Source organism: Protopterus annectens, chromosome 5.part0 (genome assembly GCF_019279795.1).
Source record: "Protopterus annectens isolate FY-2018-M chromosome 5.part0, PAN1.0, whole genome shotgun sequence".
In the NCBI taxonomy this organism is placed as follows: domain Eukaryota; kingdom Metazoa; phylum Chordata; order Ceratodontiformes; family Protopteridae; genus Protopterus; species Protopterus annectens.
Window position 1 is genome coordinate 1,237,591,848 of NC_056735.1, and position 22,619 is coordinate 1,237,614,466.

The 22,619-nt window shown below is 38.8% G+C and overlaps 1 protein-coding gene across 1 annotated transcript in view; it reads right to left on the reverse strand.

The window, feature by feature from the left end:
- Positions 1-22,619, reverse strand: part of LOC122802345 (probable ATP-dependent RNA helicase DDX60) — a 270,630-nt gene that overhangs the window by 91,500 nt on the left and 156,511 nt on the right. The window contains exon 4 of the mRNA XM_044071982.1: positions 13,110-13,231. Within this exon, the coding sequence (XP_043927917.1) occupies positions 13,110-13,231 (122 nt within the window). The remainder of the gene's footprint in view (positions 1-13,109; positions 13,232-22,619) is intronic.

Consider the following 22,619-nt stretch of genomic DNA (forward strand, 5'->3'; position numbering starts at 1 on the left):
ATTGTACCTGTTCAGCTTTCTATGTTGGTCAGACATCAAGACCCATCAGATTAAGAATCAGTGAACATTTAAGTTCAGTTAGAAATAAATGGATGAACAATGCCTTATACAAACACTGTACAAATCACCCAAGTGCTTCCTTCAAGTTTGTCATTATTGACAAAATTCAAATGCATAGAAATTTTAAAATGGGATGGCACACCAAACTCAACAATATGGAAAGTATGTGGATCACGACACTAGGTGCACTTTTCAAACCTGGCCTTAATGAATATGAATAATGAATATGAATTACATATACGCATGTTTATGTAACAATTCAAAATTGGTATATTGATTATTGTCTATTTATACCAATTATTGTAACATGACTCTTGGGGCATTTTTATTCTATATATGATAATCAGCGAGCCTGCTGTTTTTCAAAGAAGATTTATTAAGTCAAACTATTTTGTAATTTTTGATAAAATGCCCTGGGGTTCACCATTATTATGACATGTTGTTTTGGTTGTAATATTATCTAAACCTATTAGATATTATTTTTACTTTTGAGTTATCATGAATGACATTTGTCTAATTTTCTTGATTACCCATATTGTATTGTGTCTCTACTTGAATATAACATGCTTACTAAGTATCACTATGTTTGATATATAAGTTATGGATTCATGTATAAAATTTCTCAATACACATTCATTTATATTTTAAATTTTATTTTCTTTATTATTTATGCAATGTATGTTCTTCTATTATATGGCTTTCAACCTTAGGCTCATAATATATAGTTTTGATTTTAGAACCATACCACTTTAAGAGTGGAGTATAAAAAGAACCAGAATGATGGAAACAGTGTAATCTCTATTTTTGAGGTGTTAATCTAGCATTGATAAAGGCTTCACAAGCCGAAACCGGTCTGTTTATTTTGTTGGTAGTTTTCTAGCTACCATTTAATAAAGTTAATAATATTATCCTGCTTGCCTCGTGTGCTGGTCCCTGTTGGATTCTTTCTAGTAGAAGGTCTTCTGGCCTCCAAGATGACATCCTGCACCTCTTTGGGGAGGAGAAACTGTTGGGAAATCAAGGAATTCTCCATGCAGCTTGATTTAGAGTTTTGAGATGGCTGTGAAGAGTTTTGTAGCTGTGCTGGGACAACAGAATAGGGACTAGAGGCAGGATCCATGGTGGGGAATGTGTCAGGCTCTTCAGGAGCAGATGTCAGTGTTGTCTTGGCCAGTCTGGAGCAATGAGAATCATTTTCGGCCTCTCTGCTCTGGGTTTTAATAGAACTTTGGGCAGCAGAGGAAGAGGCGGGAAGGCATAGACTGTCAATGTGGCCCAATTGAAGGAAAGTGCGTCCACTTTCCAGGCCTGTGGATGATAGGTCCTTGAACAAAATTTTTTCAACTGGCAATTTCTGTGGGTAGCAAAGAGATCTATGTCTGGCTGTCCCCATGCCTGAGTTATCTTTGTGAAAACTTGAGGATGCAACTTCCACTCATGTGGATCTGTCATATTTCTGCTTAGGTTGTCTGCCAGTGTGTTTTCCTTCCCTGGCAGTAATTGTGCCTGTAGTTGAATTTACAATTCCAGTGCTGTGTTCCATAGGGTCATGGCTTACCTACACAGGGGGTATGAATGAGTTCCCCCTGTTTGTTTATGTACCACATCACTGTGGTGTTGTCTGTCCTTATCAATAGCTGGCCTGGATGCAGTAGGTCTTTGAAGGTCATAATAGCTTTTGCACGACTAGCATTTCCTTTTGGTTGATATGAAGGTGCTTCTCTTTTCGAGTCCATTTTCCCTGAATGCACTGATCTGTCATGTGTGCTCCCCAGACATAGTCTGAGGCATCTGTTGTGATGATTTGAGTTGCTTGAGGTACACAGAAAGGAAGACCTGTGTTTCTTTGGCAGGCTTGAGCCCACCACATAAATTCCTTTTGAAGGCATGGAATGAGTGGTATAATTGCTTCCAAGCTGTGGCTGTGTTGAGACCATAAGTTTTTTAGGTACCATTGAAGTTTCCTCATATGCAGCTTTGCACATGGGATTAGTAGGATGCAGGATGCCATGAATCCCAGAGCCTGCAGGACTTTCCTTGCAGTTAGCCTGGTGTAAGTTGCCATTTTTCTGAAGTATTGAGACAGTTGCCCTTGCTTGTCTGGCATGAGGTAGGCCATCTGGGTGGTTGTATCCAAGCTGGCACCCAGGAAAACTATTTGTTGAGAGGGTATTAGTTTTGATTTCTTTTTGTTGACTGTGTATCCCAGGAAGTTCAACAGTTTTATCACAAACGCCAGGTGCTGCAGTAGTACGTACTTGCTGTCTGCTTGGATCAGGCAGTCGTCCAGATATGGGTAGATTTGTATCTCTTGTAGTCTGCAGAAGGCGATTACTGATGCCAGGCATTTCGTAAACACTGTGGGCACAGTAGATAAGCCAAAGGGCAATGCAGAGAATTGGTAATGGGTTGAACCTGCAAGAAATCTGAGGTATCTTCTGCAATCTTGTCTGATAGGGACATGCAGGTATGCCTCCTTGAGGTTCAATGTTACCAGCCAAGACTCCTTGCCCAGCATGGGAAGAAGCTGCTGTAATGTGAGCATCTTGAATTTTGGCACCTGTAGGTATGTGTTTAGGATGGATAGGTCTAAGATAGGTCTCCAATCTTTGTCTTTCCTTGGTACCAGGAATAGTCTGGAATAAAACCCTTGACCGTGTTCTTTTGCAGGTACCTCTTGAATTGCTTTCATGTCCATGAGAGCTGAAATTTGTTATTGTGCCTCTGCCCTTTGATTTTGTGGCAATTTTGGCATGCCTCTCAGTTTTGGAAGGGTGTGAAAGTGGAACCTGTAGCCTCTGTCTATAATGTCCAGAATCCATTTGTCTCTTGTAACAATATGCCAATTTTTTGAGAATAATGTCAGTTTTCCACCCAAAGGTACTGCCATTAAAGCCTTGCTTGGCAGGTGTAGGGGGAAGTCATTGTGTCTGTTTTCTGAAAGACTGTGATCTGTCTTCTCCACTTCTTGGGGTTGTTGCTTGCCACTGTCTGGCTCTGAAAGATCCTTGAGGTTGCCCTCTACCCCTTGGATGCCTGTATCTGCCCCTTTGAGGTCTGTCCGTGGCTGGAAAGGACCAATTTTTTGAAGGCCAGTTTCTGCTGAAACGTGGAGGCTGCACCTGCAGGAAATCTTTCACTGTTTGCATTGATTTTGCTTTTTCCTCCATTTTCTTTAGCACCTCCTCAGCTTTAACACCAAACAATACATCTTTTTGAAGAGGTGCATCTAATAATTTAGCTTTGACATGATCTGGTAAGGTTTGCTGTTTGAGCCAAGCATGCCTACGTATAACAGACCCCGTAACAGCAGCTCTACATGAGGCCTCTAAAGCATCAAAACCACACTGCAAGGTATGTTTACCCACTTGCTCTGCACCATGCAACAAATCCTACAACTCTTTTAAATCTGGTTGTTCTGGTTGTGTCATCTTGCTTTTCAGCTGAGATATCAAAAACTGTTGATACTTTAACATATGGAAATGACAGTTTAATGCCCTCATGGTTAAAGTGGCCGAGGTGTACACCTTTTCCCCCCACCTTTCTAAAGCTCTGGAATTTCTCTCTGAAGATTATGGGTTTTTAGCAGTAGAGGCCTTAATTCCCTTGGGACCCTGTGAAATAGTTTCTGGGTCAGCAGTATGGCTTTTATATAGGAACTGGTGAGAATCAGGAACCCGGTAATACCTGTCTGGTTTAACAGGAGCTGGAGGCAAAGAATCAGGATTAAGGCTGGCTTCTGTGTACACATCATCCAATATATCTAAAACAGGAGGGATAGCCAGAGGCCTATGCTGGTGTAGCAGAAGAAATTCCCTGAGCCTTTTCTTGGAGTCTCTTGGCCTTCCCAGTGAAAGTGTTCCCTCAATGCATGCAGGGTTTCCCCAAAAGAGAAGTCCTCAGGGGGGGAGACCGAGGGAATAGACTCCTCTGCATCAGAATCTTCGAAAGGAGAATAGGCATAATCCTGGTCCTCAGATAGTTCTGAGGTAATAGAAGCTTGATCTGAGGAAGGGTAGTCTTCCTCTAATCTGGGCCTTTTGTCAGAGGGGGGTTGAGAACCCCTGATAAGAGTAATCAAATCCTCAGCCATTTTAAGCATCTGTTTTTTAGGCATGGTGCCTTGAGAGGGGGGTCTGAGGAACCTGTTTTTTGGTTTTCATGGCTGTTTTAGATTTAGTAAAGGCCTTAAAAGAGAAGGAGGAAGGCCTGAAGACCCCTTGAGAAATGGCAGGCCTGGCTAAATTCTGAGTTTCCCCACCAGGAGTGGCGTCGGTATCTGTAGTAGGAATGGGGGCTGAGGAGCCTGTGACCTCGGGTACTGAAGACACCAGTAATGCATTGTCTTTGGCACTCAGAGGCTGCGTCGGCGCTTCGCTGAGTACTGGAGAACCAGTAATCAGCCTTAGGGTGGTTTCAGTAGGTGGTGCAGACCTCGTATGTCGGTCCTTATCCTTGCGTTTTTTCTCAAAACTGGAGTCGGAGTATCCAATGACATAATATAATTAAATTTTTTGCCAAAAAAGTGAAGGGCGAACTCCGCCCGATGTTTAATAGTGCATTTGTTGAATCTAGCACAAAAACGGCAGGCCGAGACATCGTGGTCTGGGCCTAAGCAAGGTATACAAAAAGAGTGGAAATTCTTATGCGGTATTTGATTCCCACATGAAATGCAATTATTAACTTTGTCTGACATTGGTCTGAAGCAAGAAAAGTTTCCCCAACGTGGTACTTAGCTTTCAAGAAGACTTCGGCTGAAATACTTTCGTAAATCTCAGGAGCTGGCCGACCGGCACTTGCGAACTGCTTCTGCTTCAGGCACCGCGTGGCAAGAAAGACTGAAGAAAATGGTGTTGGCTGCCTCTTTTGTACCCCTGCAGCACTGATGTCAGGGAAGAAGCGACGACAACCAACACCAGACCTAGACTTTGGAATTTGGCCGACCGAGGACCCGCCTGACGGCGGGATAACCCATCTGTTATGACTGCAGCTGTATGCACGATGAACATCTTTCCGTTAGCTGCTAAAGGAGACAATTGGCTGGGTTTGTATAGGCCCCAGGGCAGATAGCCTAGTACCTACCTATGAACCTATGAACAAATTTGAATAAGGGACAAAGATGTAGTCAGTTTCCAACTTTAGGGAGGGTTACTGTTTGGGGTTAGGTATAGCAGGAGATTTAAAATAATTTAGAATATTTTTCAGATTAAGGAAATATGATAGAGAGTGAGAAAAACAGCAACTGATGCAGGACTAAGAACAGATGTAAAGGGGAACATCTGCCAGTAGTGTACTATACACAAAGGATATCAGCAAGCAACAGTAGGATATGGTTTTCCTGCATACAGATAAATGGAGAACAGAGCTTTTTATTTAAAAATGTGTAACACAAACAGAGTTTCAGTGGTGGTACATAATGCTGGACTTCATGATCCTGTTTATGGTAGAAAAAGTTCAGGAGTGTTGCAAGTAGACAGGGTAATGAAGCTCCACAGGATACAAGTGACAAAGCAATATAGGGTGTGATGACAGGAAAGCTGGAAAAGATACAAAGGAGAGAAAACAATGTAGTTCCAGAGGTATAATGAGAGTGATTAGAATATACAAGAAGAGCATTTTATTATTTATTTACAAGAAGTGCATTTAAGCAAGAATAAATATGTATGCTCCTTTTTGTATTCTACTACAACATTTTGGTGACTGCATAAATAAACTGTCATGAAAATGCCCTCAGGAAGTATAATCAAGACATTGTATTACAGGCTACTGAGAATGTAGACAAGATGGCAATGTATCTGTTCACAGAGCAACCTTAAACTCTTGCAATAAAATAAATGTACAGCAGAATTTAAATGAAAGTTATATACTTGCCATAATGCTAGACTTATGTTGTTCTATTCTGTCCATTCCTCAACAGATGGGTCTCAGATCTGACCTCAGATATGGCTTCAGCCTATTCAAAGCTTCAGATCCAGTTCCCAGGCTCCTCCTCCTACAGAACGCGCTGCCTCAGATTGCGTGTGCTCTCCCAAAAAAAATTTGAAAACGTTTTAGGAGCACAAAATGAAAACACAGTAATATATTTTCAATGTAAAAGGAGAATATCTACAATAAAAATACGTGAAAATACAGGCTTAACCTTCCGGAGCCAAGGCAAGTTCAGCTGGATCCACCTCAGAATAAGAACATGATAAAGAAACATTACTTACAAAAGATGATGAGGGGGGGTGGAAGGGCAAGTAGTTGAATGGATGAAATATGACAACACACTTTCATATCTGATGCTGTCTTTTCTGTCCATTCCGCAGGAGATAAGACAGAGTCCATAGCTACTTTTATACTCAGGAGTTGTAATGGAAGGAAATTCCTGAGTATAGCTGAACCAAAAGAAGCTCTGGATTTGGACTGGATATCGAATTTATAATGTGAGATGAAGGTATGGACTTTTGACCAGGTAGCTGTAGCACATACATCATCAACTGGGACACTAGAGAAAAGGTAGAAGTAGCCGCAGATCTTACAGAAATAATGTTAGAAGTCAAAGGGAGTGAACCCCTTCTCTTGGTAAACAAAAGAAATGCACTGAGCCAGCCAATGAGACAGTTTGATCTTAGATACATATACTGCTTTTCCCAATTTGACATTAGAAAAGGAGACAAACAACTGATCAGATTTTCAGAAAGATTTTGTCCATTTTAAATAAAAACGCAACTGGCAAGGAGCATTTATCAAATTTAAGGTATATATTCACCCTTGTTTGTGATATTTAAGAAGAAAATGGACAAATTTATAGACAGATTAATGGACGGCTTGGAAGCCACCTTATGGAGAAAAGATGGATTAATTCTTAAAGAACACTCTGTCTTTGTGAAAAACTAGATAGGGAAGTTTTGAGGAAATTCTCCTGGCAGAGATGATCGCCACTGAAAATAAAATTTTCCACAACAGAAATTTTATATCAGCCTTACCAGTTGGTTCAAATGGTGACACTCTCAGAAACTGCAAAACAGTAGCAATGTCCTATGCAAGATCTCAATCTCTAAGTGAAGGGCAAAGAAGAAACATGCCCCACAGAAAAGCTTTGGATAATCTAAGAGTAGTTATGGGTGTATGTTCTCCGCATATGGAAAGAATAGATGGAGTCCAATTGAACCTTGATAGTGAAATAGCTGGCCCCACATTCAAAATGTATGTCAGAAAATCTAAAATAGAGGGTCAATGTTTTTTCCATAGCCCAAACGGAAAATCTTTTCCATTTACTCTTTTATAGTTTCCTGGTGGAAGGTCTTTGTGAGGAAGGCAGGATGTGGACAATGGAAGGGAAAAACTTGGACTGTAGAACCATCATTGGAACTGGAAAAAACATGAGGTCAATTTGAGGGCCTGGGTGTTTTGGTGAGGCAAACCCAATGGGAGAGACAGTAATCCTGGATCTGAACCCAACATCCAGGTAGGATGAACTAGATGTGGCCAGAAGAAGGGTAATCACACTTGTCGCAGCCAATATTGGGCTATGAGTACAACTTTGAACTTCACTGCTGATGCTTTATGTAGGAACTTTGGGATCAATGTAGTTGAGGAAATGGTGCAAAGGAGTTCCAGGGGCCAAGGGTGCATTAGAGCATGCTTTGTGTGACTCCTCCTCCTCGTGGGGGTATTAAGACAAAGAACTTCTCACACTTTGTGCTTAGGGAAGATGCAAAGAGAATGCAAAAAAAATCTGAAAATCTGCTGTGTTACCAATGGATTGAGGGACCACTCGTGAGGGAGTAGAATGAATCTGCTCAACCTGCTGGCAGAATTTTGGACTTCCCCTGGATATACAATGCAATAAGAAAGTAGTGAGAAGACATTTCCCATTGCCACATGGGGTAAGATCTGGTTCCTACCTATTTATTGATGTACCAAACCACAGCCATTTTGTCTGTTTGGATAGAGATCACACCCTAGGGGACAGAGTCCTGAAAGGCCTGCAGTGCTAGGAGGACTGCTGTCATCTCCAAAATACTGATGTGAAGACTGGCCTCTGTTTGAGACCATGTGTCCTGGACAATCCTTCCCAGATAATCCCCTCCCTAAATGGGAGGTCTTCAAGTTCACTGTATCCTGTGGGGTGGAGAATGAGCGGGCATCCTTGAAGAAGATATGGAGAATATTTATCCACCACTGTATGTGATGTTTGCAAATGTTTGTGCTGATAACTGGATGGGACATCGGATGTTTTCTGACTGACCATTAGTCCAGCAGGGTCCACTGAAGGGTTTACATGTAGAACCTGACTAACATAACCAATGTAAGGGAGGCAGCCATGAAGTCTAAAAGATGAAGAATTGACCTGGCAGGTGGCTTCATGAGCTTGTTGGTGAAGGGAAAAGATCAGTGCTTGAGGGAGTCTTGCTATCAGAGATATTGTGTCTAAAAGTGCCCCAGTGAATTCCAGAGAATGAACTGGTTGCAGTTTGAATTTTTGCAGGCTGTTATTTTCAAATCACTTCAAAGATGAAGAATTGACATGGCAGGTGGCTTCATGAGCTTGTTGGTGAAGGGAAAAGATCAGTGCTTGAGGGAGTCTTGCTATCAGAGATATTGTGTCTAAAAGTGCCCCAGTGAATTCCAGAGAATGAACTGGTTGCAGTTTGAATTTTTGCAGGCTGACTGTTATTTTCAAATCACTTCATAGATGGAGCAAGGAGTCCCTGGCTTGAATGAGTAGATCCCTGGAATGTGGAATGATAAAAGCCAGTTTCCAAATAGGGTCAAATAAAGAACACTCAGAACCCCTGCAGTCACAGTTGAGCTATCACTACTGCTATGCATCTGGCAAACACCCAGTGGGGGGGGGTGCTGTAGTGAGTCCAAACAGCAGAGCTCTGAACTGGAAGTGAATTCCCTGCCAGAAGCAGAGATATCTCCTAGATTGCCTGTGCATTTATACAGGTTCATAGGTTCAAAGATGTGTACTAGGCTAATGGCCTTGGAGCCTTTACAAGACTACCCATAGAAGTGCACTGGCATCATGCTGCCCGACATTAGTTCCCAGTGCCTCTATCAAGTAGAGCCACTGGAGTGATCCTGAGGGTGAACTTTCTATTACTCATCCACTCATCAAGATTTCTGTTGAAGAGGGACAGCGAGGTGCTCTGCTTGACATGTATGGGAAGTCTATTCCAGAACATGGGCAGTCTCTGGGTGAGGAACCTGTCCCTCCAGCATGTTCTGTTGATTGTGGTAATGAGGTTGAGGTCTCTGGAGTGTGTAGTGTGGAGGGATTATGATTTCTTTATATGTAGCATTTCTAACAGAGCTGGATCAGACATGGCTTTGTAAGTCAAGCAGAGATCGCTAAGTAGGCGATATGAGACAAAATAGCTTGACTATTTTGAGTCTGTCTGTGTAGGGCAAGTGTTTAATGGCTAGGATCCTCTTTGTGAGGTGCTTCTGTGGCCTCTCCAGCTGTTGCAGGTGTCTAGTGAGGTACATGCCAAATGGGGCATTTTACTCAGTGACTGGTCTAACGATGACCTCTTTCTCCCTGGATAGAAAACCCTTGGTAATGAGATGTGCCACATAGAAGAACTTTCTGACCACAGAGGCAATGTGGTAGTCAAAGGAGAGGTTGCTGTCAATCTGCATCCCCAGATCTCTAATAAGGCCTTCAGTGTTCAGTGGGCTCCCATCGATGTGGTAATTAGTGGGAACTGAGTTTTTACCAAAGGGGATGACAACCATTTTTTGGTGTTAAGCTTAAGGCCATGGTTTTGACATCAGTCATTAGCCTCAGTGAGGCCTTTCTGTAGGATGTCTGCATTACTTGGGGAGTTAATAAAGGCTCCCAGCTTGCATTTGTCTGTGAACTTGGTCAGCCAAAGTCCCTTTGTGTTGGCCTGGACTTCTGAGAAGTTGATGTTGAACAGGAAAGGGCCCAGAACCAGTCCCTGTGAGACTCCACTTGGGAACGGTTGTCAGTTTGACTTGGAGTCCGATACTTTCACACTGTGTATTCTATCTGTGAGCCAATATGTAATAATATGGATCCTGGAGGTCTGCTTGAGCACATCCCATCATTGGTTCCTCAACAGCAGAAGAATGGACTGAACTGTGACCACTTGGAGTTTCATATGTTTAATAAACTTGTTTAGGTGACTTAGGTCTAAAATTGGCCTTAGGTCTAAGGTTTTTCATTGGCTCTAAAAAAACCTTGAGTAAATTCCTGATCCTTTCTGGTCTGGTGGGACCTTTTGTATCACTGGATTGTTTAGAGGCTTTTTTATCTCTGTAATGTCTTCCTTTCTTTGTGAGGATGGAACATTGGGAATTTTTCTTGAATGTAATGTTTGAGAATGAAAAGGAATAAAGTAGCCTCTGGAAATGATTCTCAACATCCACTTGTCTTGGATAATGGATGTCTAGGACAGTTGATGTAGAGATAAGTGCACCTAGGCTGTTTCTGCAATGAAAATTAACATATTTTATGAAGAGTACAATGCTGGATGTTGCAAGTAATCCTAAGATCCAGGGACACTAAGAATGGATATACAAATGTTTTAAAAATGGCACCTGGGAGGTAGGTAGTGTATTGGGGAGATGCCAACAGTTAGACAAAGCTACTAGATGCAAGAGAACATTGATCCAGTCAAACATGGAGCTATTGTGAACTACAAAATCCTAAATGCTAGCTACTAAAGGAGACGGGTCATCTGTATTAATGACAAAGATATAGTTGGTTTCCAGTGATTTATTTAGGGAGGGATACTGTAGATGATAGGTATAGCAGGAGATTTAAAATTATTTAGAATATTTTCCAGATCAAGGAAACATACTAGAGAGAGAGTGAAATAAACAGTAACTGATGCAGGAGTAAGAATTGATGTAAGGGGAGCGTCCACTGACAGCGTACTTTACATTGAGGATATCAGCATACAACACTAGGATATGGATTTTACTGACAGAGAGTCTTTAATTTAAAAAAAAAATGTGTGTGGCACATACACAGTTTCAGAGGTGATAGATGATTGACTTTGGAGTCTCATGTGAGGTAGAAAAAGTTCAGAAGAGTCGAAAATAGTATAATAATAGATTAGTTTGCTTTCATGTCCTAGGATACAAGTGAAAATGCAATATTGGATGTGATAGCAGAGAAAGCAGTTTCAGTGGTGATAAATAATGCTGGACTTCAGGTTTCTGTTTGAAGTAGAAAAAGTTCATGAGTGTTGCAAGTAGGTGCAATGATTTAGCAGTTTGCTTCCACTCATCAAGATACAACTAAGAATGTAATATAGGATGTGATGGCAGCAGTTTCAGTGGTGCTAAATCATGATGGCCTTCAGGGTTCTGCTTGAGGTAGAAAAAATTCAGGAGTATTTTAAGTAGGCTTGATAATACAGTAGTTTGCTTCCACATCTCAGTATACAAGTGAAAATGCAATATATAGAGTGAGGGCAGGAAAGGCAGTTTCAGTGCTGATAAATAATGATGAAGTCCAAAGTACACAGCAAAAATTCCGAGTACTGGAAACGGTGGGTGAAATAAATAACTAGAAGTAGCAAAAAATCATTTTATTCCAATCACAAAGCTTTTGGGATTAGCCCTTCTTCAGTGTACTTCTGGTTATTTATTTCACCCAACATTTCCAGTACTTGGACTTTTTACTGTGTACTTTGGATTTCGTCTGTTTTCCAAGTCTGGTTCACCTAAGTGCTGGTCTAATTTTGACTTTGTAAAAATGATGGAGCTTAGAGTTCCATCTGAGGTTGAAAAAGTTCAGTAGTGTTGCAAGTAATGCAGTAGGTTGCCTCCATACCTTAGGATACAAGTGAGAAAGCACTATAAGATGTGAGGGCAGAAAAGTAATTGAAGAACACACTATCAGATGGACTGAGTAATTCTGTGATTCAGAGATGCTAGGAAGGGATATACAAGCTGATCAAGGGAAAACACTCTTACTGCTCCTGAGGGAAGGGACAAGGGATGTGCCTCTGTTTACACAAAATGTTGTTCCCATCCCTGGGGAAGTAGTTGGTGGCGATACTTGGTCCATATTTTCCAAAATCCCTGTTAAAAAGGGACAGAAAACTAAGCATTTGTCTTCTCCTGTGTCATAGTCACTCTGGACATGTGTAATTTATTACGATTGGTTGGGGTCTTGTACAGGCTGTTGACCTTTCTACTTTACTTTTTTCTTGATGAAAACTTATTTTTTCTGAAAAAAAAGTAATTTATAAGGCTGTTTCTGGTAAAAGAAAAGGGATCCCTCTTTCTCTGAAGAAGGTCAAGAAATTAAACCTTCATGGGTTTCTGATTCAGATTCTGAACAAAGTGTGGTATCTGATTCTCTTTATGAAGGACTCTCTTTCTCAAAGACTATTTCCAGAATGAATCAATGTAAGTGGGGAAATAGTAAGGTTTCTCAGTCCCTCAGAAAATATTATAATTTGTTAAAAATGGCATTTCCAGAACCTTCACTATCTATCCAGTTTTGTCAGCTTTGGATGATATTTATGTCACTGCCTGCAATTTCCCTGAAAGACAGCCTGCTGATCCTAAAAAAGCAGACAGATTGTATAAAGTTCCTCAGTCTATTAAATTTGTATACACTAATTCCAGACTTGACTTAGCAGTTTTAATGAATTCAGCTACTCATAAACACTTTTGCTCAGTACCATACAATTTTTTTTGTTAAAATAAACATTTAAAGAAGTTAACCATCTGGAGTGGAAATTGAATTGGTCTGTCTTATCATACTGGAATTACTAACAATGCACACTGGTGAATGCAATAACTTACCATCAATTTTGCCCTTCCATGTATGCAAGAAATATGGCAGTATTAAAATTATCTGTTACATGATTCTTGGGGACTATTATATGTTAGTTAGCTTTGTCAATTAAATGTATGAGATTTTCTTCAATGCAAACAATCTAACTAGAGAAACAGTCATATATTCTTACATCTTGAAAGTACAAAAAAAATTGGCAAATAGAAATAATGCACAAAACACAACATCTTCTAGTCATTTATAACAGGCGATCTGCATAATCAGTAATCCTTACTTTTGACTGGCTGAATTGTCCTTTTAGTCCAACAACTGAATGTGGAAGTCTCAGCCTTCCAAAAAGATGTGCTAATACAAGTACCAGAGTTTCCATCACGGTTTCAGAAAATTGTTTTCCTCCTGCAAAAAGAAAAAGTCAAACCGGATCATGGCAAAACTGTAAATATCAGCATACATTATAGACATTTGTTTCTTATATGGAAGCACATGGGATGTTTTGCTGTGGAACAGTACCACAGATGTAAAAACATGAAAGAAAAATATGTATATATAAAATATAAACACGCACATTACACATATATATATATATATATATATATATATATATATATTTATATAGATATATATATATATATATATATATATATATATATATATATATATATATATATCCTGGATTTCTTCCCATGCAATGCAGCCCATCAGGCAACAAGCACCTTCAGCACTAGTTGTTTCTGTAGCGGTTACTGGTTTTACAGGATCAGGTTGCTAGCCCAAGGCCCATCCCTCCTTTGAGGGTGCTGGGAGCACCACAAACTTGCACACACACACTCACAGCAGGGCCAATTTGGAGTGCCCAATCCATCTGTCTTTGGAATGTGGGAGGAAATTGGAGCACTCAGAGAAAACCCATGTGAATGCAGGGAGGACATGCAGACTCTATACAGATGGCACCCCAACTGGGAATCGAACCAGGGAACCTCTTGCTGTGAGGCAACAGTACTAACCTCTGCACCACTGTGTCACACACACACACACACACACACACACACACACACACACACACACACACACACACACACACACACACACACACACACACACACACACACACACACACACACACACACACACACACACACACACACACACACACATATAAATAGAAAATATGGGTTCAACAAAAACAAACAAAAAAAAAAAGCAACCTGATCGGTTTACTGGGGTGGTTAAGCAAGAAATAATGCCTGACAGGTTGTTTTACTGTGAAAATAATGCCCCTTCAGGGGTGTTGTGAGGATTGACAAAAACAAAAGAAAATGCTTGAGAGACAGAAAAAAAGCAAGGGAGATGACATTGGACATTGGACTTGAACAGGAGTCAAGGGTTATTAGATGGAGATGAACCAGAAGAAGACGAGAAACACTGAAATTAGTGAATAAATGTGAGAATGGAGCATTAATCACAGTTGTGAGGTACGGCTTTACAAGAAATAGTGGCTGACAAAGACTGGGCTTTTGTTGGCTTTGTTAAATTTGTGGTGAAACTGAAAGGCATATACCCTAGTTCATGTCATTACTATTTGGAAGGACACTAAGCAGGAAAAAAAGAAGGAAAAAAGTAGTGATCCTATAATAGAAAAATAACCAGAGATTCTCTAGTGGTATTAGAGATATTTTGGAAATTTTATGAAAATGTGTATAAAGCAGAGAAATGTGGAAATCAAGAATGATTACAAATAGAAATACTTACGCAAGACTTAAGTATGCCAAGGTTAGATGTAGATGAGGCTCAACAATTAACAGTTAAGACAGGAGGAGATGAGATGAAAATGGTGATGTATAATCAATCTGCAGGAAAGTGTCCAGGAATAGATGCTAGTCCTGTAGAAGTTTTGGTAGATATGAGGGGAAAAAGTGATAAAGATCTGGAAGGTTTTGTTTAACAGTATTTTAAAAGTGGGGAAGCAGCAGCATCCTGGAAGAAAGCTGTGGTGGCTGTAATATGCAAAGATAGTAAAGACCCATCAGATGCAATTTCATTTAGGCTCATTTCAATTTTAAACCATGATAATGAAGTATTATGTCCACAATAGTTAAAAGAATGGCAAAGGTGTTGCCAAAATTGATATGTTTGGATCAATGTGGTTTTATAGATGGAAGACAAGCATTTGACAACATTAAAAGAAAAAATTGTGATCCCAAAAAGCACTCGGCAAAGTAAGCTGGGAATTTATGTTAGGGCAATGGAAGCATTTGCTTTCCCTGATAAAATCATAAGGCTAATTGGAGGGTATATGAGGGATCAGAGACAAAAATTAAAGTGGGAGTATTTTTCTTTGATAAGTTGTGTCTGAACAGAGAAACCAGACAGGGATGTCCTCTTTCCTCTTTGTTATTTGCATTACATTTATAGTCATTGGCAAAGGAAACAAGGGACTCAGAAATTCATGGATATAATTGGTATAGTAATCAAGAAAACCTGGCTTTATTTGCAGACTATAGTATTTTGTACCTGATAAAATCAGAAAAAAAAGACCATCTAAGTGTTGCGGAACATTTTGAGACAGTTTGAAGTCTTTTCAGGATATCAAATTAATGAAAATAAAACATGCTGTAAAATATGTATCAACGCATGAAATGGTTCAGCAATATACATATTTACGGGACATGATAAAATAAGTATTTAGGAGTATGGTTTAAAAAGGCTTCTGATATGGTATCTATGGATATGTGAGAAGAGACCAAACAAAAGATAAAACAAAAACTGAGAAACAGGAATCTCTTTATTTTGGATATGGTAGCAAGATAAAAGCAATGAAAATGTTTTTAGGCCCTTTAGTTTTACATGCAGGTCAGGAATATTTTTTATCAACTAGAGGAGAAATTGTAGACAGTAATTAATAAAGAGTTGAAGGATTTTATTTGGGAGGGGAAAAGGCAATGGTCAAATGGGATAAGCTGATCCTTCCAGTAAAACAAGGTAGTTTAAGATTACCTGATTTGAAAGGATATTTTAGAGCTACACAGTTATTTACCATATACATAAACGCAAGCAGAAAGCTATAATTCAAAGTGGAAATGGACAATGGTGAAGCAGGGGGCTCTTCAAAAAATAAAGACAGAATGGAATTTGTATGCAGACCATAAGGAAAATAGCAGCCAGAAAGACTATCATATTAATAAAGTAGTAGACAATATTCTATGAATGCAGCCAACACAAGGATGGAGAAAGGAGATTTTGCTGATAGAGATGACTACAATTAGAGTTACAGAGAATAGGCAAGGGGGTGGAATTTAGTGGAGAAAACTAACAAAAGGAACCAAGATATTGGAAGCAAATAACTAGAGAGGGAAAGGTAACAGAATGGGAAGAGGCCAATAAGCCATCTGGACTGCAGGCTATAAACTGCTTTCCCTATCAGGAATTGATACCCGAGTATAGGCAAATAGAAAGGGATAGGGAAATCCTAAGTGCAAAACTTGCTCTGGTAGCATTTTTAGTTGAATCTAGAACAAAGGCCGCTGCTAAAAAATAATAATTAATGGGGCAAATAAAATAGGGTCTCTATTATTTGAGCGAATGCTTAAAATAGCGAACGCTGTTTAATTGACCCAATAAAGTAGAAGTGTCTAAATCCCGAACACACAGTACAGCAATTTTTTCCCAAGGAAAAAAATCACTGGGCCGTGTTCAGGACTTTGCCATTTCCTCCACTGTAGTGCGATCCCAGAGTTGGTATATTTAAGTAGGGGGTGTGTAGGGGGCACAGCATCCCACATTGGGGGGTGTGGTGGGTGAAGCACCCCACTTCATTTTGTGTTTGGATTTTTTTTCTTTTTTTTTTTTTTTTTTATGGCGCAACATTTTTTTTTTCCCTGGGAAAAAATTACTGTTCCGTGTGTTTGAGATTTAGGGATTTCGATTTTATTGGGTCGATTGAACAGCTTTTGCTATTTTAAGCATTTGCTGGAAATAATATAGACCATATAAAATATTGCAAGATAACTATAGAATCAATTAGAGAAGGTTAGAAAAGATTAGGAAGAGAGACTGGATAAGCAACTTAGAAGGGAACAATGGGAGGACATATGCATGACTCCCAAATATGTAACAAAATCTAGAAAATTTAGGATTTTTGCTTAGAGGTGGTTGCATAGGTAGTTTTATACCCAAACAAACTCCTAAGAATTTTTTCTCAGGTACATGGCAAATATTAGAGGTGTCATGTGAAAGATAGAGGTAAATGGGAACATATGTTTTTGGAAGTTTAATGAGTTGGCAAGCATTAAAAATTCCTTACACAGTACTCTTGTCAGAAATATTGGGTGAGCAAATGGGTGTAACCAAGGAATTTTTCTTTTTTTGGAGGTGGGATACAGGACCTAAATTGCCCAGACATAGTAAGGCCTTGTTAAGTTTAATTCTGATGACTACCAAAAAAGCAACTACTAGAAAATGGAAATCAAAGTCTAGACAAACTGCATTTGAAGTATTGAACATCGTAACAGATAAAAGAACTGGACATGAGATCTTTAGAAAAAGGGAGGAGAATATTACATAGAAAAAAAATGGAAATTGTGGAAATAATACATGCAGAATAATGTTTTGGAGGAAGATTGATGTCAAAGAGAATGCAGGAACTGATCAATTTATGTAATGTTGGATTGTTGTTAACTAGACAAAAGAATATATGTGATGTATAATGTTTGCAACTGGGAATATGTTAATATGGTTCATTTTCATTTATATAAATGCATGTTTGCCTAAGTCTTATGTGATAATTCAGTAAAAGTATTTAAAAAATAAACAGTAAACAGCTGTTTAACAAGAGTAAAAAAAAAATGGCAGCCATTTGTTTTTTGACTGACAGAGCTCCACAGCAGCAAAGTGGTGGCCTTGTTTTTTTTTTTTTAGTGGACATTGCCTAAATATTAACACCCTGCTGAAGAACATTCATTCTACAATCAGGGTGAAATGCACAGTTTGTCCATTCTCTTAAACATCTTTAATACATACTTAAGAGAAGTGTTACCACAAAAAGTACTGCAGAACAAAGACTGCAAAATACACATGCTGGGTTGTGTGTTCAACAGATATATTATCATAAATCTAGGCTTGTGTATTTGCCCATTGGTCTCAAAAGTCTTATTACGCTGAGTGAGCAGTAATAAATGTTCAACATGGGCCCCAGGATTATTTTACATTCATTTGACTGATGACAAGCTATCCAAAGAACTTGCAATCGTATACAAAGTGGTTGAGTATATCTATTTGAATTTAATGCAGCAGATATGCCCTCTTCTCTTTTGGATTCATGTTAAAGCTTTAGTCAGAGTTGTATGGATAAGTGCTATCAGTGATCTTTGAATATTCTCTCTCAAAAGACCCACACTAAAGTTTGTCTCAGAGTTTCAAAGGGTGTGGGGTTTCAATCAGTGTGCATATGGTGGCTGTAGTTTGTTAAGTGGTGCGGCGATAAAGTGACATATATAAATATACACACATATGAACCTACACACGCGCACGCGTGCATGTACATATGCAAACATATATCCGACACACACACACACACACACACATATATATATATATATATATATATATATATATATATATATATATATATATATCTGCAGTCTTTAAATCAAAAACAGAAAATGCATTTTAACCACATTCTTCAACATTCCAAGCATTTTTCTTGTAAAAGGTATAAATCTGGTTTTCATTCAACATGCATTCCTTTATTGCACCCTTGAAAAGTAAAATAATTTCAATATCTCTCATGTAGTCCTTATTTTAGACTATCACGTCAACCAAATAAATCTGAAAGGTTACAGTACACGGATTACAGCTTCACAGATACAACAGTCCAGATTTTTATTTCCTATCATAGGAAAAACTCCCAGGTAAGTTTAGTTCTGCATTACTTACTTGCCTGGGCTACTTATAATTGACTCTTCACACTGGGGAATCCCTTCTCCAATCACTTCTGTACTTGCTTTTCTTTCAGGTTAAAACTCAGTCAGAGTAGGCTACTCATCCACTCTATTGGCTGCTTGCGTTTACTCTATTTTCCAGATATCTCCAGTAGCCAACCATGGAGAACCCCTTCCTTACACCACTCACAGAAACTTGCAATATCCATCTAATTTGCAGTAGCAATAACCTAACTCGTTTCTGTATCTAGGAGGTTTTCAATACAATTGTATCTGATATTCCACCTGAAACTGGTGCGTTATGACTTCCTACATGAGGCTTTAACTCTTTCACTAATTTGAAATCACATGGTCGCCCCATCAACTCACATACAGAGTTTTTATTTATTTATTTATTTATTTGAATTTGTTAACTTGGCTGGAACACTGATCTCTTGGACCATTTTCGGTTTCAGCCCAGAATGAGACTAAAAACAAAAAATATTGTAAAGTACACACAGAGGATAACAGTTACAGAAGAATATAAGTTTCAGTGACAACAACATCAGTCTTGTGTAGTAACTACATACATCATGATGAGTAAATGGCACTGTACTTGTGAAACAGTGTGGGGGGAATAGCTATACTTAGTGGGAGTTTTTGCATAGAGGGAAATGGTTCAGTGTATTAGCATTATGTTGAAAATAATGTTTTTTTTTTAAACAAGAAACATCTTTATTAAGTTATCATGTATGACATAGGCAATCATACATTTATATAAATGAAAACAACCATAGTGACATAATTTTAGTTGCAAACATTATATATCACAAACCATGTTGGCACAATCATAGTTGCAAACATTACACATTACTATTGATCTGTCCAGCCATTGTCAGTCAAATATTACATAGCTGATTCAAATCCTGCTTTCTTTTAAACCTCATTCCCCTGCATGTATTTTTCCCATAATTCCCATTTTTTCTACGTAATTTGCTCTCACCCTTTTCTAAAAATTCCAATTCCAGTTGTTTTATCTCTATTACTATATTCACTACTTCTAGTAAAGTTGGTTTAGACATTGATTTCCATTTTCTAGTAAATGTTTTTTGGTAACCATCATAATTAGACTCAGCAAGGCCTTACAATGTTTAGGCAATTCAAATTCTGTATCATAGCTCAAAAAATTATTTCCTTAGTAATACCAAATTGCTTACCCAGTATCTCTGACAGAGCAGTCTGTTGAAAATAACATTGAGTAGAACATGATATAATTAATGATGTGTCACCCAGCAGAGAAAAGAAAATGTTTAGAGTATAAGCACAGAGTGCATGTACACTATTTACAGTATATATATGGGTAAGGGTGGGGTGCATTTTAAGAAAATTCACGTGAATGAGTTGGAGTTGACTGATGAGCTGTGAAAGAAGTGTCTGCAGTACATGCTATTTCAGGTGATGCAACCTGTTTTGAAACATTTGCACCTGCTTCTTTGAATAGCAACTGCTTAAGATCCCAATTACTTGTTTTAAATGTAGAGGACTATCAGACAGTAGGGGAAGGACTCCCACATTTCTGGTGTTAGGATGGAAATGCTGTGGTTTGCACAGCACAGTTTGGTGCCTAGAGTCTGCGATGCTGTTAGGTTGCAGGGAGGGTCTAAGGTGGTAATGAGAGGAGCAAAGGTAGAGTCAGTTGACAAAAATGGAAATTATTCTTGTTTGATTCTGCCATGGACTGGTAGCCAATGGGCTTTACTGCTTTAGTGAGCACATAACAGTGGTGGTCTCTCTTGAGAGCACATGCAATTAATCTGAAAATGTTTTTGGCTCTTACTTGCAATGAGGAAAGATGATTGTTGGAAGCAATAGGTACAAAGAGCAGGCAAAATTGTAGTTGTGACAGAAGCACATCTTTTTCAATAGCGTTCCCTCCTTTGGTGGAAAGAATGTGAGATACATATCTACCAAAAACAAATGGGAGTTGTTTTTTTTTTTTTGCATTTTCAATGTTAATATGTCATTGAAAGGTTAAGCAGTTGATCCAACCAGATTCTCAGTTATTTGAAGAGTGGAGTTGTCTCTAAGTGGGTTTGCTTACTGGCTGTAATGCAGCAGTCTTTGGGAACTTTAGATAGATTTAATGTGGTGCAATAATTCTTCATTTATTATTATTTTTAATTCAAGATGTGTTTATTTCAGGATAGCCTGTGTGACAGATGAGCTTGGTCATCTTGGAGCTGGTTTCTTATTTTGATGACAAAGTGGTCTGACCTACAAATTGTCATCAGCATATAGGATGATGCAGTGAGTGGGACTGAAGGTGATTTGGACATGCCTATTTTTGTCAGAGAAGAGTCTGTTGTAAAGGATGCTTCTGAACCACTGGTGGGTTTACTTACTTATACCATACTTAGTTTATTAAACAGGAGGTAGTGGTTGACAAAATCTAGTGCTTTTGTTAGATCAATAAAGACTAATCCAATGAAGTGACCCTTATCAATACTGAGTAATATATCGTCTACTGGGATAAACACAGAAGTCTATGTTTACTTTTGCCTTAATAATCACACTTTGTTAATATCATGTTCACATTTTGTTTTTACACGCTTACCACTAAAACACGTCAAGTTATTCTGTGATACTAATCTGTTTTAACTTTCTGCTGCTAATGTTAGTTTTGTATGTGGACAGCCAGTACAATACACAATATCTCAAAATGTTGTACATATTCTGTTAAGTAAACAGTGAAGGGATGAGGCACATTATAAAAGAGGAAGATACAATATGTATTATTGGTTAAAACTGCACTTGAGGGTAAAAAGTCCATTATATATTAAAAGGCATTTAACTCACTACAATATTTTCAGTTCTACCAGTCCGCTGTCTGTTTGTATAACTCTGTACTTGCCCCTAAACTTGGGAGAACAGCTCCTACTTCTCCAGGAACAAAGGGGCCAGTTGGGTATAGGTAGTAAAGTCATCAGGCAGGTCCTCATTACAGCCTAATGACTTCTCCAGGCATTTCTGCAGTTACCTCCTACTGCGCCTCTAGGCATCAAATATTGCCTGTTCATATTTGCATTAATAATTCCAAAACCATGCTACATACAAGATATCAGAATATTTTATCCTAAAGCATACGTGATGGCAAACACAACTGTATTGATATTATGACCTCTGTCAATTAGTATTTGTTAGAACTGTAAGGTGATAACTTAATTTTTTAAAGGCTGAAGCCACACCCACTGGGAGTTAAAGGTACACACTCAGAAGAGCTGTACTGGAGGGAATGAGTTAATAAATCTAGACTTGAATTAAAAATCATCATACATTAACATGGACTGCATTATTTGGAGTAACCTGTTTTGGAAAACCTGAGTCTATAATGTTCTTATATGATGAATGTCATGGCTTAGTATGGATAGCTTTACAGTGATGTGCATTGACAGAAAGTTTCTACTGCCAAGGAAATGCCATCTGGAAGTGATGCCATTTTGTCTCACTTTTCCCTAGAAATGCAGAACTCAATCACATGCACACAACACCTTCTGTGAAGTGCTTGGTTTACATTAAGTACCACTACAACATAAACTTTAAGAAGAGACTATCTGTTAAACTATTACACGATATCAAATCTTTAATGTATGCACATAACAACATTAAAACATATGTATACATTTATATATATATATATATATATATATATATATATACAGATGCGCACATGCACACACACACACACACACACACACACACACACACACACACACACACACACACACATGCATACAAACATTCACAGACACATATTTGGTGAGTTTGTCTACTTCAGGGCACCATGGCATGGCTAGACACCCAGCGGTAGG